We start from the raw sequence: 18807 nt of genomic DNA, 5'->3' as shown, positions 1-18807 counted from the left end.
GCACTGTGGCTCAAGTGGTAGAGTGCTAGCCTTGAGCACAGAGGCTCAGGGACAGCACCCAGGCTCTGAGTTCAAGCCCCAGAACTGACAAACAAAAGAAAAAAGAAATGAACTATTAAAGTAATGAAATAAGCTAAATTGTGTTTCTTCATGACATCATAATTGCTATGCTGTAATGGAACTTACAGATTCAGATTTTTTTCCCCCAATTTTATTTTTCAGGGTTCTAAACACTTAGCGGTTGTTTTGGGAGACATTATTTTGGCAGTTATTGACTCCATTTTTGTATGGTTCATATCCTTTACTCTGTCCTTCAAGAATAGTTATTTGTATCATGAAAATCAGATTTTAAAAAATTTATAATAATGATAGAATGAAATATAAAATGATGATGTGTGAGTAGAGGGAAAAGAGACAGTATTCTAGCATAAAAATCAGGAAAGACTTAACAAAGATAGCAACATTTAAACTGAGACAGGTAGGACAAATAGGAGCTTACTAGGAAGAGAATTGGGAGAAAGGCATTCTGGGGAAAATGGAGGAGAATGAACAGTTGGAAGCATGAAACTATAAAGGGATAGTAGTGGCAGAATTCCAAGGAGAGCTTTCTTGGAGCCAAGAGAATCATGTACATGGGGCCACAAGGGAAAGTCCCTTCTGAAGGAAGAGCACAGAAAACAAATGAGGCTTCAAGTGAGTAGCATGGAGTAACATGATGAACTCTATGGTTCAAAGAATCAGATGATAGAAGAAAATGACTTGAAAAAGAGATTAGAGGCAAGAAGTCTTACTAGACTGAGGAGTCATTTGCAGCTGTCTAAAGCAGAATGAGGGGTCAGAAATGGTGTAGGGAAAATGAGGAAAGTGTAATTGCTAGACATGTTGGAAATGGTTGCGCCATTGGGATTTCCAGGGGCAGCACTGCCATTCTTAAGCAATGAATTTAGAGGAGAGGCTATAATGGACTAGATTTAGATAACCTAGGGCTAGGGCACTTAGATGAAAAATGGAGTTGGAAATTAAAGCCTTGGTTTGCAAGAGGGTTTGAATAGTTGATGAAGGTCAGGAGGAAGTTTTAACGGTGAAGAGGCTGGAGAACATATAGACTAGACCATAGTGGTGCCTTATGGGGAGAAAGACCTATCTGGGAGGAACAGCTGGTTAAAGGAGCTGGAAGAGTCAGAAACTGCCATAGTGGCAGAGAAAGAGTTGGGGAGATTAAGAGGTGATTGCCAACAGTGGCCAGTGCTTCAGAAAGCTGGTCTTGCCTAAGGCCAGAGGTCAAGATAGCCAGGAACAGAACAGATCTGTGAAGGTAGAGGGTCCCAGGCATGTTGGCAGCAGCAGAAGTTTCAGAGGCAAATGGCAACTGGGTCCTCCAGAGGCTTCTCAATGACTCATTGGTGGCACTAGTGAAAATGAAAAATTGTACAGAAAACGTGGCTTGGTTAGAACAGAATATAGATGTTCCCGAACATAATTTTTATGCTTCTTCTGTATGTGTCTTTATCAGAATTCTTTCCTATTAGATAGATTTCATATCTGTGTCCTTTCATTTTCACTGTTTTTTGCTATCTTTATTGTTTGACATTGAATTTTCTTTTATGCTTTCCTTTATTCTTTTGTTGTTGTGTTGTTGGTTGTGGGGCTTGAACCCTTGGCCTGGGCACTATCCCTGAGCTCTTCAGCTCAACGCGAGCGTGCTTCCACTTGAGCCACAGCACCTCTTCTGGTATTCTGGTGGTTAATTGGAGATAAGAGTCTCACAGACTTTCCTGCGTGGGCTGGCTTTGAACTGTGATCCTCAGATCTCAGCCTCCTGAGTAGTTAGGATTGCAGGCGTGAGCCACCAGCACCTGGCCCTTTATTCTTTTACATTTTCTCATCTATGTGCCATACAGAAAGGGCCAGAGGGCTTGAACTTGCCTGAATATCCTCTCCATAGGAAAAGTCTCCATTTTTGCAGGCCTAGCAAATGCAGCACTGCCGAGGGACTTCTTAGAGTCCCATGTGGTTTGTTTTCTAAGCCTGACCTGTCCCTTTTTGCTTTTTTTCTTTTGGCAGCATTGGGGGTTGAACTCAGGACCTCACACTTGCTAGGCAGGTGCTCTCCTACTTGAGCCATACTTCCAGCCCCTTTTTCTATTGGTTATTTTCAATGTAGTGTCTCATTTCCAGGCCAGCCTTGCCTGTGATCCTCCTCCTTATGTTACCCCATGTTGCTGGGAATGACAGGCATATGTCACTGCTCCCAGTCACTGTGTTTTTCCTATAGCTGGGATAATAGGTCACTGTGCTGGGGCATTGCCTAGGCTGGCCTTAAACTGTGATTCCTAATCCCAAGTTGGTAGGATCACAGGCTTGAGCCACTGTGTCTAGCCCATGTATTCCTTAAAAAACTTATGAATTCCTAGTATCCTTCCAGTTAAAATTTTTTTTTGATACTGGTGATTGAACCCAGGGCGATACACATGCTAGGCAAGTGCTATACCACTGAGCTACATTCCTAGGCACAAACAGAATTTTAATTTACTCTTCAGAGAAGTAGTTCTGAACTATATTTGAACTAAGATTCAAAATGAGAAAAGCCTTTGAAAAATCTGATGAAAAATGTAGAGCCTCCTTTTACAAAGCATACCTCACACAGGAGCCATTAAAATTTCCTGAGTTAGGTCTGAGAATACGGCTTAGTAGTAGAATGATTTTCTAGCATGCATGAAATCCTGAGTTCGATTCTTCAGTACCACATAAACAGAAAAAGTTGGAAGTGGCTCTGTGGCTCAAGTGGTAGAGTGCTAGTGTTAAGCAAAAGAAGCTCAGGAACAGTGCATAGGCCCAGAGTTCAAGCTGCAGGACTGGCAAATAAAATAAATAAAATTCTGACTCATGCATGGGTCCATTCAGAATCTGAGAAGCATAGTTATAAATAATACCTGATTTTAAAAGTTAGTTCTGACTGAACTTGCTTTAAAAGCTTGCTGTATTTATATTCGCAGCTATTAGTTTAGATTTAGAGTCCAGCTTTACTGAATCAAATGATAGGTAAATAAATCTGCTCTTTCCAAAAGTAATATACTTAACTTCTTCGTGTAACCTTTTCACTCTTCTACACTAGAAAATATGTAAAGATACCATGTAAGCAGTGCACCAGCTCTGTGCCGGGCTAAGTTCTGCTTGACTGCACAGCATATTAGGGTACACACTGTCCTGAGGAAAGGACAAGAGGAGTAAACACACCTGGAATTGGGAGGGTAGAGGTTGATTCGAATCTCTAGATTTTACTGCCTTACTTTATTTCCTGTGTTTAGAAAGTGAGTCTAAGCAATCTATTCAATTTGGATTGTCTCTTCTTGCAAATTGTTTATTGCTTGAAATTTTGACCAGTAAAAAAATTAAATTAAATTAAAAAAAAATTTGGAGCTGGGCACCGGTGGCTCATGCCTGTAGTCCTAGCTACTCAGGAGGCTGAGATCTGAGGATCACAGTTCAAAGCCAGCCCAGGCAAGAAAGTCTGTGAAACTTTTTATCTCCAGTAAAGCACCAGAAAACCGGAAGTGGCGCTGTAGCTCAAGTGGTAGATCGCTACCCTTGAGCTGAAGAGCTGAGAGACAGCACTCAGGCCCAGAGTTCAAGCCCCACAACTGACCCCCCCCCAAAAAAAATTTTGTTTTGACCAGTAATTGAGCTGTACACTTTGCACTTTGAAAGAATTTGTAGTATTCTTTGCCTTGGTGATTTGTAGATATGTATATCAAAGATTTCTTTTTAAGTATCCTCATTGTAGTTCATAGAAAAAACATCCAATGATACACTACAGAAAATTCCAGAGGAGCTGCTCCATCTTCTCTACAATTCTTTGGCATCTGAATTCTCCCATTGTGTGGCAGCCTTAACTTTAGGACATGCCAGAGCCAAATTGGTGTGAGAAGATAAGGAAAGCACAATGAAATATGTGATTTACTTAAAATAGTCATGAAGAAAACTAGAAAGTAAAATTATCTTGTTTAGTGCTTCATGGTGGGAGAAAGAAAATCTAGTTTCCATTTCCACTTGAACTTGAATTTGTGGGGTTTACCTTCAAGTTTTGTAAGTTTTGATTAAAGTAAAAAAAGTCCCATTTTCTGTAGGAAAACCAAGTTTCTAAGTGATTACAAATGACAAGCAAAAACATTTAAAAAAGGACTATTGTAAATATATAGAGAATTTGATAATGACCCTACCTTCTCTGACTTTAATAAATGCAATGTTTAAGTATAGCCAATCCTGTAAGAATCTTAACTCTATAATCAAGTATTAGAAAAATTAGCCTGGAAAATTCAAAGGCTGTAATGTTTGTCATGTCCCCACCCTTCCTGCTTATTTGTTGGTTCCTGTCTTTTTTGCTTTTTAATTTGTATTGCTGTTTTGCTGCAGGCGAATGATTCTGATCTTGTTCTTCTGGCCAGCCTCCCCCTGTCTCTCCTTGACTCTGGCTTGTGCTGGTGGATATCCTTTCTTACTACAGTAGTTCCTGCCATTCTCTTCTCACTGCAACCCTGGGATGAAGCAAGCTTTTCTAATGCTTTTCTTTAAGAGATTGGGGGTACAAGGGTGGAGGGGGGATGTGTGTGTGGGGGCAGGGGATGGCTTAAACATCACCTAACTTTGTAAGTATTTTATAAACAAACCTTAAGCAGTTTCCAAGATGTTTTTGATATTTTTATTTCTTTTTTTTGTCTTGGGGTTTGTACGCTGGGCCTGGGCGCTGTCCCTCAGCTCTTCAGCTCAAGGCGAGCGCTCTACCACTTGAGCCACAGCGCCACTTCCAACTTTTTGGAATAAGAGGACTTTCCTGGGTGGCTTCAAAGCATGATCTTCAGGTTTAGCCTCCTAAGTAGCTAGTCTTACAGCTGTGAGACACCTGATGCCTGGCTGGCTGGAAATAAAGTCTTTCAGTTATTGAGGTATTTAGAGTTTAAAGTGGACATAAATATGCTACTTGCATTTTTTTGCTCAACTCTGCTATTGTGTCTGCCCTGAAGAGGGGTTGCGTATGAGGGCAACCATCTCCCTGAATCCTGCTTCACTGCTAAGCTGAGGACTCAGTTTAAAAAAGTCCTTATGTTGTCGGGCGCTGGTGGCTCACGCCTGTAATCCTAGCTACTCAGGAGGCTGAGATCTGAGGATCTCGGTTCAAAACCAGCCCGGGAGGAGAGACCGTGAGACTCCTATCTCCAATAAACCACCAGAAAACCGGAAGTGGTGCTGTAGCTCAAGTGGTAGAGCGCTGCCTTGAGCTGAAGAGCTGAGGGACAGCGCCCAGGCCCAGAGGTCAAGCCCCACGACCGAAAAAAAAAAAAAAAAATGTTTCTTCATCTTAGCAACGTTGACTTTCACCTGAGCCCTGTGCTCCTGGAAAACAGAAATGGGAACTCTGTTCCTCTTCCCCACCCCGGCCCCATCTGTGTTTTGGGAACCCCCTATTGCAGAGAAATGCTTTTCCATACAAGACTTGGGTCAGACTACAAGATAACTCCCTAGCTTACCTAGATAAAGCCAGACCCAGACCCTCAAAATTTCCCCTTGTTCACTCATAAATGATTAATTGAATTCTGCATATCCACTGGCCAATCTGAACAAAAACTGACCTTCCCAAAGCCCTGAACTTTGACTCACTAATAGCTTGAACTGGCACACAACCTTCCATATGGTCCTCTGCTGAGAACCACAGATCTTAAGGAAAGACCTGGACAGTGTGTCCAGTTAGGCCACCCACTCCCCATTCCTGCTGCTTTTAGCCTTGTTTCTTGCTCTCTTGAAGCCCTTTTCTTGGGCTTTTGGGGCTTGAAGATCTTACAGTTCTAGTATTCCTCTAATTGCAGGAATCTTCTCCCCACTACAATAATCTTCCTAATGAAATCTCTCCCCTGCTTAGTTCAGATTTGTTTTATTTGACATATTTCAGGTTTTTTTAATTTATAAAATGGAATTGATAGATAAATTGACTTCTTAATTATATAACCTAAGAATAGCCTAAAAGAAAGGGATAGAAAGAAGAAAGAGAGAAGGGGGAGAGGAAAAAAGGAAAGGGGAAGGAAGGAAGGAAGGAAGAGAGGGAAGAAGGGAAGGGAAGGAGAATGGAAGTAAAAGAAGAAAGGAACAAAGCACAAGAGGCACAGGGCATAGGCAGGCAAGGAAGAAAGGAAAGGGAAGGATGAAGGGTGGGAGGGAGCAAAGCACAAGATGCACAGGGCAAACGCATGTGGTACTGCAACCTATCAGAAGTGTCTGAGCTGAGAGCTCAGCTCAGCTGTGGTGCCCTGGGCTGCAGGAGCTTGCCTTTCCAGGAACCCATCACAGGTCTTCTTGCTTACATTGTTTTCCTTTGAACTTTGTTCACTTATTTCAGAAAAAAAAGAATTATAAAGCAAACTCTGTGTAACATGAGTATCATGATTATGAATATTAGGATAATATTTTGTGTTTTTATTTGCTTAAATTTAAGGAGGTATAGTTGTGATTAATAACTTTGGAAATATATTAGAAGACCTCTTCTGTTTTTATAAACAGTTCATTATCATTGAAAATGTTTTTCCTTAACTCTTTTCACATTTTCATAAGTTTGGCACAGACTATGAAGACTCTAAGGCTAAGAAAGAACACAGTGAAGTTTTCATTGTATAGACACTTTACTAATACTCTTATATTTGCTGTACTTGGTAAGCTATTTATTTTTCTTACTATAATAATTATTTTAGGCTGGGAAGGTGGCTCAGTGGTAGAGTGCTTGCCTTGCATGCATGAACCCCTGGGTTCCATCCATCAGTACCACATACACAGAAAAAAGCTGAAATTCTGTGGCTCAAGTGGTAGAGCACTAGCCTTGAGCCAAAGAAGCTCAAGGGCAGTGCCCAGGCCCAGAGTTCAAGCTCCAGGACTGGCAAAAAAAAAAAATTATTTTAGTGTTACATGTTGTTTTAAAGGTAACTTTGTGTCTTTCAGCCTCTATAGTGTTTATGGTGTGGACAACTAAGACATTTAGAATTGCAAAATGCCAGTCCGTAAGTAAAGTTTCCTATTAAGCCCTTGTCATTTTTAGTTATACTATTTTATTTTGTGGAATTTTCTTTTTAATATGGTAATTTTAGTAGAAATTTTCCTTTTTCTTTGAATTATTTTGTATAGAATTATCAAGCCTTTTGTTTCTTTTAAATGAATCTGAAAAAGGTCATACTAAATTGCCATCTCCTATCATGTCTTTTTCCTCAACTTGTTTTCTTATATTTTGAAAAAGAATTCTCTTCTTACATAGTTTAAGAGGAAATGGATAGGGTAATAAATAGCTCAGAGGCAAGGCCCCTGCCTAGCATCCACCAGGTCCTAGTATTTGATCTCCAGCATGCTGAACAAGAGAAGAAGAGAAGAGTTCTTCTTTCCCTTCCCACCCCACTGTAAGATTAGGTGATACTTTCCTCTCCCCTTCAAAGCATTGTTTCTCCTTGCCAGAGAGAACCAGAACCTTTGCACCTGTTAAGCATAACTCTACCCAAACAGGACCCTTTTGTGTCTGACCTGTTTCTCTGATGATACTCATCTTTGGCAGGTGTTCCCCATAGGTTCTCTATGAGGGAGAGCAAATACTTCTTGAGCTTAGAATAGGAAAACCCTCTTTTGTGGTTTACAATTCAGATTGTCACTAATTCTACATGAGTAATCAGAATTCTGAGCTGCTCTGTGTTTAGGACAGTTGAATGAAAAAGGAGGCAGAACCTTCTGGAAATTCCTACCGTTTTCTTATGTTTGTATTCTTAACTTGAAATTCTAAGTATATGTTTTAGATTTTTTTGTTTCCCAAATCTTTCTGTTAATTTTTTTTCTTGTAAAGGTTATACTTTTATGTACTCAAATTAATATGCAACCGTCTGAAAATGACACTTTTAGGGTGATCTAGCTTCTAATAGATTTCCTTAATGAATGAATGCTGACATATTCTTCACCTGGGATGAATTGTGAAGAACATTCAAATCTGTTAGAAGAGCATTCTGGTTTGGAATCACTGTCAGAATTTCCTCTTGAAGTATGGGTGCTTTGAGACTTAACCCTAAAATGTTATGGAAGTGAATGTATACAACATTAAACAGGTCTTTAAAACTTGAATAATACAGACTTGTTTATTTGGTTAAGAAATATCTTTAGTGCTTGACATTATTTACTGTTTGAATGGAAATCTAGATGTCTGTCAAAAAATTAACTTTTCATGTTTAAATTATCCTTTAGGACTGGATGGAGCTCTGGGTTGATGATGCATTTTGGAGCTTCCTTTTTTCACTTATCCTTATTGTAATAATGTTTTTGTGGAGGCCATCAGCAAATAATCAAAGGTATTTAATTAACATTGGGAATTTAAGTTGGCAGGCATTTGTTGATTTTCTATAATGTCAAAAACACATTCATAAAAACTATGAGGAAGCATTTCTACTTTTAAGCAGAATATAGTCAAGTAAAGAGTAAAACCAAATGCAGCACTGAAGAAGAGATGCATAAAGCAGTACAGGGAAGGTGGAAAAGGGAAATCTTTAAGACAGGAGTAGAATAAGATTGAGCTGTGAAAGAATGCATGTTTTGGGGTTATTGAGAAAGTATAACATGGTATAGTATGGAGGCCAGTTTGGTTAGTACTACACATTGAGCATCCTTTATCCAAGATGCTTGGTATAGAAATGTTTTCAACTGAGAATTGTTTAGATTTTGGAGTATTGTTTAGGCTTTGGACTTTACTGGTTAAGCATCCCTAATTTAAAAATCTGAAATCCAAATGCAAGACCTTATTAAAAATATAACTAATACCAAAGAGTTTGGGAGGTAGTTGTAGAGTACAAGGCCCAGAGTTCAAGCCCCAATACCTCCAAAATAATAAAAATAAATGAAGTAGATTATTTTTATCATCTTATAGAGCTACCACACAATACTTGTTTTTCCTGTTTTGCTGGTATACCTGCTTTTTAAACTCAGTCCCTAATGTTCATATGGCTTGCTTGTTCAGCTGGTACTCTGCCCCTCAGTGAGCTATTATACCCTGAGCCCAGCTTTTTTCCAGGTACTTTGCAGATGATGTTTCTCAGACTTTTCTGACTGGGATAGCTTAAACTGAGATCCTCCAGATCTCATCTTCATGAATAGTTAGGATTACAGGTATGAGCCAAGCCAGTGTTGCCCAGCATACCACATTGCTTTTAAAGGCACAGTATAATGTGAATGTAGCAACTTATAAAAGTGATCCCCAATTATTAGATGTTGTAAATGGACATCTATCTTGGCTTGTGAAGCAAAAACACCCATAAAATTAATAGGTAATTGAAAAATTGTGAGCCATTGCCCCAGGAAAGCCCTGTGAGACTCTTATTTCCAATTAACCACTAGAAAACCAGAAATGGCATTGTGGCTCAAAGTGGTAGAGCACTAGGGACAGCACTCAGGCCCTGAGTTCAAGCCTCATATCTGACAAAAAAAATTAATAGATATTTTAAAAAGACCTTTTAAGGGACTGGGAAGGTGGCTCAGTGGTAGAGTGCTTGCCTCGCATGCATGAGGCCCTTGGGTTAGATTCCTCAGCACCAAGTAAGCAGAAAAAGCTGGAAGTGGTGCTGTGGCTCAAGTGGTAGAGCGCTAGCCTTGAGCTAAAGAACTGAGAGTGCCCAGGCCCAGAGTTCAGGCCCCACAACTGACCCCACCCCCCAAAAAAAGACCTTTAATGAAGTTATATCTATTAACAATCAGTAGAGTTTTTGAGAGGAAGGTGTGGGTATAACTTAGTGGAAGTGGCTCCATCCATGGGTTTTATTTTCACCGATTAGATTGACACCTCTTTTATGAAGGGGAAAGCTAAAACATGGTGGGCAGGGAGGTGCACTTGTCTTGGAGAAAGAAGTACATCAGAAAGTTCCCTTGTATTTTGCAGACTTGCTTCTTAGATAGATTTTAACTGGTTTTGCTGTATCAACAGGACTTCAGAACTTCCTTTTCATAGTTTCTTCATAGTAATTCTAGCTAACTTGTGAGTAGCATATTTTTATTATTTTAATTTTTAAGAAACTTTAAAAAATGTAGATCTTTAAAATACATATAATGAGGGCTGGGAAGATAGCTCAGTAGTAGAGTGCTTGCCTCCCATGCATGAGGCCCTGGGCTCAAGTGGTAGAATGCTAGCCTTGAGCTGAAGAGCTGAAGGACAGCATCCAGGCTTAGAGTTCAAGCCCATGACTGACAATAAATAAATAAATAAAATAAATATATAATGACCATTTTAGATACAGAATGAAAGCTGAGGGGATTCAACCACAATAGTGAACCTACTCCTTGTTTTTGTATAGATATGCATTCATGCCCTTAATAGATGATTCTGATGATGAAGTTGAAGAATTCATGGTAACATCTGAAAATTTAAGTGAGTGATATTTTTAAATTAAGTATTGTACATACTGTAATTGCAAGATTGTATATCTATGATACATGGTCATATATGTCATTTAAAGTCTTTTCAAAATATTTAAAGGCTTTTTAAACCATAGAAACATTTATACTAATAACAAGACAAGTTAATAGTTAACATTTTGAGATTATAATGTAGTTTGAGCTCTGGTTACTCATTTGCTCTTAAAGTACTAAAGCAGGTAACTGCTTTTCCACAGGATGGTGTGGGTTGTCCTAGGCTGAGAGCCTGGAAAGTATTCGTCTTCCAAGTGGTGATTGATGAGTTTCTTCTTGATCTTTGAATTGTTTTTATACTTTCCTGGTCATTCCCAGACCTTTTCTAATTATAGTTACATTGCTGTTTTTATTTCAGTCTTTGTTGTTGTTGCTCGTACTGGTATTTGAACTTGGGGCTTCTGCTTGCTCAGCTGGTACTTTACCACTGAGCCATGCTTTTAGCCCAGCTCTTTGCTACTTATTTTAGAGACAGTTTCCCAGACATTTCTGCCTGACCCAGCTTGAAACTTCTATCCTCTGGATCTCAGCTTCCTGAGGTGCTAGGATTTCAGGCATGAACCATTGGTTCTTTCATTCTTTTAATTTCTACTTAACATTTTCTCATTTTAATTTTATTATAATATTCCAAGTAAGCATTTGTTAAGGCAACATAAGTATGTAACTTTTATTTTGATAGTATTTTTTCTGTTACATTTTGCCTTTTAATCTGGCTTCTCTTTGTTAGCTATATTACTTTTCATTTGTTTTGTACTGTCACTTATCTAAAATACCATCAACTTATGTTTAGGCCTACCCAGGCAGCAAAAATGGTTATGTAGTTAGTGTGTCTCTCTACTTTGTTTTCAACTTTTTTCATCTTAGTCTTATCTGCAATTAATTTTGTATGTTTTTCTGTCCTTATTAAAAGAAATCTGAAAAGTTTTCATGATTAAGATATTAATCATGGACTGTATGAAAGTTCTGGCCTCCAGTAATAATGATAATTAGGTGAAGTGTATTGGACAGATTTTTTTTGTATTGGTAGCTAGTCTCAACAAGATACTGAAAAAACCACCATTTGAAGCATATAAAATTAGTGACCTATATATTCACCTTAAGAGTGAAAAAGTGAGATTAGAGTTTTTAAATGAAAGAAATGATGGAGTTAAATGCTGCAACAAAAAATACAATAGAGAAAATGAATAGAGTCAAAAACAGTTTCTTTAAAGGATTAGTAAGAATTCATTTGCTGCTAGGTAGCCTAAGTGAGAAATAAAAACAATACAAGTACCAAAAGACAGATTTCTAATGTTGGAAATAATAGGACATTACTGCAATATAAAGGGGCATGTAAAGTAATACCATGAACAACTTGTTTAATAAGTTGCAATTGGATGAAGTAACCACTGGGAGGCATACTTCCCAACCCGTTCATAAGGCCAGTACCACTTAGATGCCAAAATTTCATAAAGACATTACAAGAAAAATATTATAGACTGATGTCATTAATTAATGGAAGCATAGAAATCATTTTAATATATTAGAAAATAAGACTTAGCAAAATATGGAAAAACTATCATCATCAAGAGGAATTTATCCCAAGGCTGCAAACCTGTTATAACTGTTTGAGAATCAAACTCAGTGTAAGTCAGCATATTCAAAAAGAAGAATGGCCAGTAGATGCATATAGAAAACAACTCAGCAAACCATAGAATGCTATGAAAAAACTTCCCAGCTGGAACTATCTTTAATAATGAACTAGTTACTGCTTTTTTTTTAAACCAAGATTGTACTTGCATGTGACTATAGTTAATAATTTATTAAAAATTTCAAAATAGAGGATTTTGAATGTTCCTGACACAAGGAAGTAATAGCTTGTTATGCAACCTGATTTGATCGTAATTTCATTAAATGCATGTATTGAAAAGCGTACTTTACCCCATAAATATGTACAATATATTATGTATCAAGTTTCTTAAAAACCTATTTACTTTTTCCACCTCTTTTCTGCATTTCCAGATGACAAATTAAAACCAGAACCCTGGCCAAAAGTCACCACTATTTTCCTGTAGAAAAAAGAACTTTTTCTTATTTTTTTTGGGGGGGTCCGGTTGTGGGGCCTGAACTCTGGGCATGGGCCCTGTCCCTCAGCTCTTCAGCTCAAGGCTAGCACTCTACCACTTGAGCCACAGCACCACTCCCAGCTTTTTTCTTTTTGCTTATGTGGTGCTGAGGAATCAAACCCAGGGCCTCATGCATTGCAAGGCAAGCGCTCTACCACTGAGCCACCTTCCCAGCCCCAAAAGAACTTTTTCTTAATGGCTTATAAAATGTGACGGTAGAACCATACCATTTTGTAACTTTATACTGTTTCTCATTATAGCTGAAGGAATAAAATTAAGAGCCTCAAAAACTGTTTCCAATGGAACAGCTAAGCCTACTTCTGAAAACTTTGTGAGTACTGTGTTTTCTAATAGTCTTTATACCTCAGAGATCTGCCATTGTCCTGTTTATCAGTTGTCATAAGAATATTAAGTATTGTTTTGTTTTATATTGCTCGGTATAAAAATACTGTTGCCACATTACAATACTAGTTTAACTTCTTAGTGTGATAAAGTGGTTTTTTAAAGCCTTTTTTTTTTTCCTTGTCAGTCATGGGGCTTAAACTCTGCTGTCCCTTAACTCTTCAGCTCAAGGCTAGCATTCTACCACTTGAGCCACAGTGCTACTTCTGGTTTTAGGAGGTTAATTGGAGAGAGGAGTCGCATAGGGACTTTTCTGCCTGGGCTGGCTTCAAACTGTGATCCTCAGATCTGTCTCCTGACTAGTAAGGATTACAGGCATAAGCCACTGGCACTAGCTTGTAATTCTATAAAATGTGTTCTTTGACTTGTTTTATGATAACTAATGTTTTTTGAAATATTATTATGGTTTTAGTTACCTGGTGGCAAAGCCATAGGTAACCTTTCTGTAATCTGGACATATGGAATCCCAAGCTGTTGAATGAAGCACTAGTGCAAAATTCCATAAAATTCTTACAAATGTATAAACGATTACCTTCCTGTGCAGAAAATGTCTATGAACATAAGTGAATTTCATTGTTTAGAGTTGGGTCCTCTCTCTAAGGTAACTTAAAGTTCAGTATTTGTAAACATTTCATGGGAATGATTTTTATTAAAGAAAAATCCTAAGTAGGAAGATCTGAGTCTGAGGCTAGCCCTGGACCAAAAAAAAAGCAGCAAAGTAATGCCTGATGCTAAAAGAGATGGTAAACCCTGACTTCAAACACCAAGACTGAAGAAAAAAAACTTGAACAAACTAGTAGTAGTGTGAAGAAAAAAAATTAATACAAGACAATATCTTGCTAGTTCTTCTATTTCTTGTCTTTATATATTTATTACAGTTTCTCAGGACACAAAACAAATTAACAAACTAAAATAAAACCTCTATGCATTTAGGTAAAGCCAAGCAATACAGAAATCTGAAATCAGTTTCTGGTTTGTCAATAATTGGGCATAATTTCTGTATGGTATATGTTCGAATTTTTTTAGGATATGTGTATCAACTAAAAGATGTCATATGCATTTGAGTTTAAATACTTAGGTTTCACATTCCATTAGGAAATTGCACATTTAGATGATATTAACTACATGCTAAATATGAATATATTTCTACAGGATGAAGATCTGAAATGGGTGGAAGAAAATATTCCCTCTTCATTCACAGATGTGTAAATATCCTCTTTTAAAGTATAAACTTCAGGGTGTGGTTTAAAGGGATAGTCCTTTGCATTGTGGTTTTTCAAAGCTCACTTCTCCGTATGTTTTTATATGCTCTCCCCACCCATGAACAGCTGATGTACTTCTTACCAATCTACCAAAGCCTTTACAGAAAGCAGAGTCCTGGCTGAGGCTCTTTCCCCTGTATCATTATCAGCAATGATCTTAATACTCAGATCTCTGTCAAACGCCAGCCTTTTCTCCCCTACAGTTTTCAAGATCCTTTTGCTGTTGTTTTAATTTTCTATTATGGAAAAGTTCGAACATTTAAAACTTTAAAAAATGAACAACATATAAACACCATATCTTACATTGTACGGTAGCTTTTAAAGGCGTGTCAGCATAGGAAATAGAGTTCATTGGAATCTTCTCTGTGAATTTGGAACTTCAAGGTCCTCCTTATCTGTGTCCTGTTCCATGCAAATTCCAGACAGATGTTTCACAGTGAAGGCAAAAAGAGCCAACTATGGTAACTTTCCATACATCAGTCCTTACTTTCCACTAGTTTGGCTTCTGTTTAGACAGTTCTGTCTAGTATGTTTAGTATGATAATCCTTTTGCTTGTGTTGTTTCCTTTGTATTTCTTCTAGTACAAGTGTGCCTGAAATGAGTCTGACAATCTATGGTTAAACAAGTTTCGTTTGAGTTGTTTTTGTTGTTTTGTTTTTTGGTTAGTCATGGGGCTTGAACTCTGGGCCTGGGCACTGTCTCTGAGATCTTCAGCTCAAGGCTAGCACTTTACCACTTAAGCTGCCGCGCCACTTCTGGTTTTATGGTGGTTAATGAGAGATAAGAGTCTGCCCAGACTGGCTATGAACTGCAGTCCTCAGAGCTCAGCCTCCTAAGTAGCTAGGATTATAGCCATAAGCCACCAGTGCCTGGCTTGTTTGAGTTTTTGAAAGTTGTTTTTGGTGGGGTGTAAAATTTGTGGTAGATAGTTGTTTTTTTTTTCAACATATCAAAGAATGTCATTTGACTAGCTCCTGTTTGTTGGAGTTTGAGGAAAAGTCTTCTTTGTCATCCTATATATTATATGGGTTTTATTTTATGTGGTGAATTTGTTTTCATTTCATTTTTTTATCATTTTATCTTTTCAATTTTATGATGATTTTGGATAGGGTGCACAAACATTTCTCTTGCCATATACCTAGAAGTGGAATTGCTACATTATGTAATTTTTAACCTTCTAGGGGATTGTTAAGGATTTCCAAGTAACTGCTTTATTTTATATTCCTGTCAGTAAGATATGAGAGTTCCAGCTTCTCCATGTCTCTGCCAGCGCTTGTTATTGGCTCCCTTTTTATGTTATCTCTGTCAATGGCTATGAAGCATTCTCTCATTGTGGTTTTGATGAGCTAATCATTGAACTAAGTGGTTGAGTGACTGGTATTAGCTGAAATCCATGCCTAGAACTGATACTAATCATACATTTTTCCAATCAGCAGAAAAGGAAAATTTGTGTATGTGCATTTCTTCTTACCTTCCTGTATTTCTCAGCTAAGTACTTCCTCCCATAGATCATTCTTTATTGTTTCTTGTTATATGGGTTTACTAACAACATATTTTCTCAGTTTTATGATAGGGAAAGTATATTTATATTGTCTTCCTTTTTAAAGGAGAGTACTATGGATATAGAAATCTGGACTAACTTGGGTACTCAGCACATCTTTCATGACCTTCATGACTTTGACACACAGACTTTTGTTTCAGGCTCTCCTCCATAAAGCTCCATTGCAGGCTGAGGCTACACTAAGCGCATTGAATATTTTTAAATCTCTGGTTTTTATTTGTATTACCATTCCTCAAAAGTTTGTTTTATTTCTGTCTCTTTTTCTTTTTCTCGCGTTGTTTCACACATTCTAGAGAGTACACACATCCTAAATAGGTATGTCGCTCCCAAATTGAAAAATAAATACAAAAATGGTAATATCCTAAATTTCCTATTCCTATTGCCTTCCCAGAAAGGGAGCCTACTTTCTCAAAGATCCTGTTGACACAATGCTTTTTTTTTTTTTTTTTGGTTGGTTGTAGGGCTTGAACTCTGGGGCTGAGCTCTGTCCCTTAGATCTTCAACTCTTGGTGAGCACCTGCCACTTGAGCCACAGTGCCACTTCAGGTTTTCTGGTGATTAATTGGAGATAAGAGTCTCACAAACTTTCCTGACTGGGCTGGCTTTGAACCTTGATCCTCAGATCTCAGCTTCCTGAGTAGCTAGGATTACAGGTATAAGCCACCAGCACCCGGCTGACACTCAGAACTTTTAACTATAGGTTCTGTCAGGTTTTAAAACATTATTCCTCAAGGGCTGGGAAGGTGGCTCAGTGGTAAAGTGCTTGCCTTGCATGCATGAGGCCCTGGGTTCGATTTCTCAGCACCACATAAGCAGAAAAAGCCAGAAGTGGCATTGTGACTCAAGTGGTAGAGTGCTAGCCTTAAGCTGAAGAGCTGAGGGACAGTGTCCAGGCCCAGAGTTAAAGCCCCATGACTGACAAAACAAAAAAACAACAGCAACAAAAAAAACTTTATCCCTCAACCACTCATCTGTTTTTTTTGTCTGTATAGTTTTTAATTGTGTAACTGTTCCACAATTTGGTCCCATTTGGCATTACTCTTAAGCACTCTCACTTTTTTCTTTTAGGGCCCTTCCAGTATTAGTGGATTCAGATGAGGTAACACATTTTTACTTATCTACTTAGAACTGTTATTTTTATTTTCAAAAGTAGAAATGTATTTCAGAAAGAAATTCTGAAAGATTTTTTTAAAAATTATTGGTTGAAGAAATAGAAGGATGCTATGAATTGATGCATTCTGGTAAAGGATAAAGGATTTATGTATCAACTATTCATTTGAAACAGAAGCAAGATAAATGCTTGTTGGTGTGAAAGAACTTTTCTGAGTTTTTAATGTGTGATTTTTCTAATATTTTGTATATAGGATAAGAGGATTTATTTAACTTAATTAATTAATTAATTGAGTCAGTCATGGGGCTTGAACTCAGGGCTGAGGTACTGTTCCTGAGGTTTTTTTTTTTCTCAAGTCTAGCATTCTACCACTTTGAGCCACCGCGCCACTTCCAGTTTTTCTAGTGGTTCATTGGAGATGAGAGTCTAACTTTCCTGCTTGGGCTGGCTTCAAACTGCAGTCCTCAGATCTCTGCCTCCTGAATAGCTAGGATTATTATAGGCGTGAACCACCAGTGCCCAAGAAGAGAATATTTTAATGTGGCAGCTTAATCTTTGATACTCTGATATCTTATGAGCTTAGTATATGAAGTTTTTCTCACTTGGATTTACTGAACAAATTTGTTTGGATTTAGGCAAGTTTGTGGAAGCAAGGTCAGTTACAGGGCAGGGTGAAGTGTGAAGTGTAGCAATGAAGGGATAAAAACATGGAACATCAGCTCATATGATGGAAGAGAAGAGAGGGAGAGTAGTAATGTCTTGGTGGATGTAAGATATAAGGAGAGCAGGGCATGGTGTGGTAAAAGATGAGGAAAGCAAGTTTTGCATCTGGGTCCTGATTTAAACACAGCAGAATGAAAAGGCTTAGGAAGGCCACACTCCAGTTAAACTTCAAGATTTATGATTCTCTAAATTCATGTGCTACAGAATTATTTTTAAAGGATTATTTAAAATACTCATTTGATAAATAATTGATTTATAGTTTTAAAAACATTAATTCAGTGAGATGAGCTAAGCCTGAGAAGTCCATTTTAGCTCAGTTTCTGCCTCTCCCTGAAGAGCTAAAACTTGGCATGTTTTCCAGGTAGCAGAAACTGAAAATTCTCTGACCTTCTCAGAATAATTGATTACATTGTTAGAGAGGGTCTGTTGCATGGTTTTTTATTTTCTGCATTGTATACTTTCTCGTAACTATGGCTATTGAAAAAATTAAATTGTGATTTTTGCAAGAGCAAATGATTTTGTTAGAGTTGGGTATATCATCAATATCTTAACACAAATTTTTTCACTTTCAGGAAATTATGACCAGATCTGAAATAGCTGAAAAAATGTTCTCTTCAGAAAAGATAATGTGATTGGAACCTGTGTAATTGAAACTCAGTTAATGGTAAAGGATCATCTTTCGTGAAGACTGAAAGAGAGCTTTGTTGTGATATAACGTAATAAGTTCTCACTGTGTTAGTTATCTTGGAAGTCTTTTTATTAAACTGAAGAATTCAAGTGGGAAGATTTTTTTATTGTTGCCATAAAGCCAACTTTTAAATGTCAGCTTAATTTCTTTTACCTGCCTGGATTTGGAAATAATCTGAGAAAAGTATTATGACACTGAGATATGCACAAATACTTGTTAGGTGGCAGTGACAGGAATATGGATTTGGGTCTTCTTTTCTCTGGAAAATATGACTATTTCAGATTTGTTTAAATTATATAAACACTCCTATTTTTTCTTCTCATTTTTGAGATAATGTATTTTTGAGGTGTACTGTATTGTCTCCATCTTGTAGATTTATAGTTACTAGATTCAATGATAATTTTTTTTACTTTTATGCTAAAGTGATTTTGGATGATAAGGCATGATTTTTATGTGTTTCATTTTGCCTTTAAAAAAATTTTTTTGTCTG

General features: G+C 37.7%; 1 protein-coding gene across 1 annotated transcript in view; it reads left to right on the top strand.

The window, feature by feature from the left end:
- Nucleotides 1-18406, top strand: part of Tmem87b (transmembrane protein 87B) — a 51994-nt gene extending 33588 nt beyond the window's left edge. Inside the window, exons 10-18 of the mRNA XM_013019712.1 lie at nt 223-294; nt 6590-6698; nt 6982-7040; nt 8257-8360; nt 10350-10423; nt 12830-12900; nt 14124-14176; nt 16864-16894; nt 18202-18406. Of these exons, the coding sequence (XP_012875166.1) occupies nt 223-294; nt 6590-6698; nt 6982-7040; nt 8257-8360; nt 10350-10423; nt 12830-12900; nt 14124-14176; nt 16864-16894; nt 18202-18261 (633 nt within the window). The 3' untranslated portion in view covers nt 18262-18406. The remainder of the gene's footprint in view (nt 1-222; nt 295-6589; nt 6699-6981; nt 7041-8256; nt 8361-10349; nt 10424-12829; nt 12901-14123; nt 14177-16863; nt 16895-18201) is intronic.
- The last annotated feature ends 401 nt before the right edge of the window (nt 18407-18807 follow it).

The sequence above is a fragment of the Dipodomys ordii genome, unplaced genomic scaffold (genome assembly GCF_000151885.1).
Source record: "Dipodomys ordii isolate 6190 unplaced genomic scaffold, Dord_2.0 Scaffold47, whole genome shotgun sequence".
NCBI classification, from domain to species: domain Eukaryota; kingdom Metazoa; phylum Chordata; class Mammalia; order Rodentia; family Heteromyidae; genus Dipodomys; species Dipodomys ordii.
Note: the sequence above shows the minus strand (reverse complement) of the source record. Positions and strands in the feature narration are given on the sequence as shown.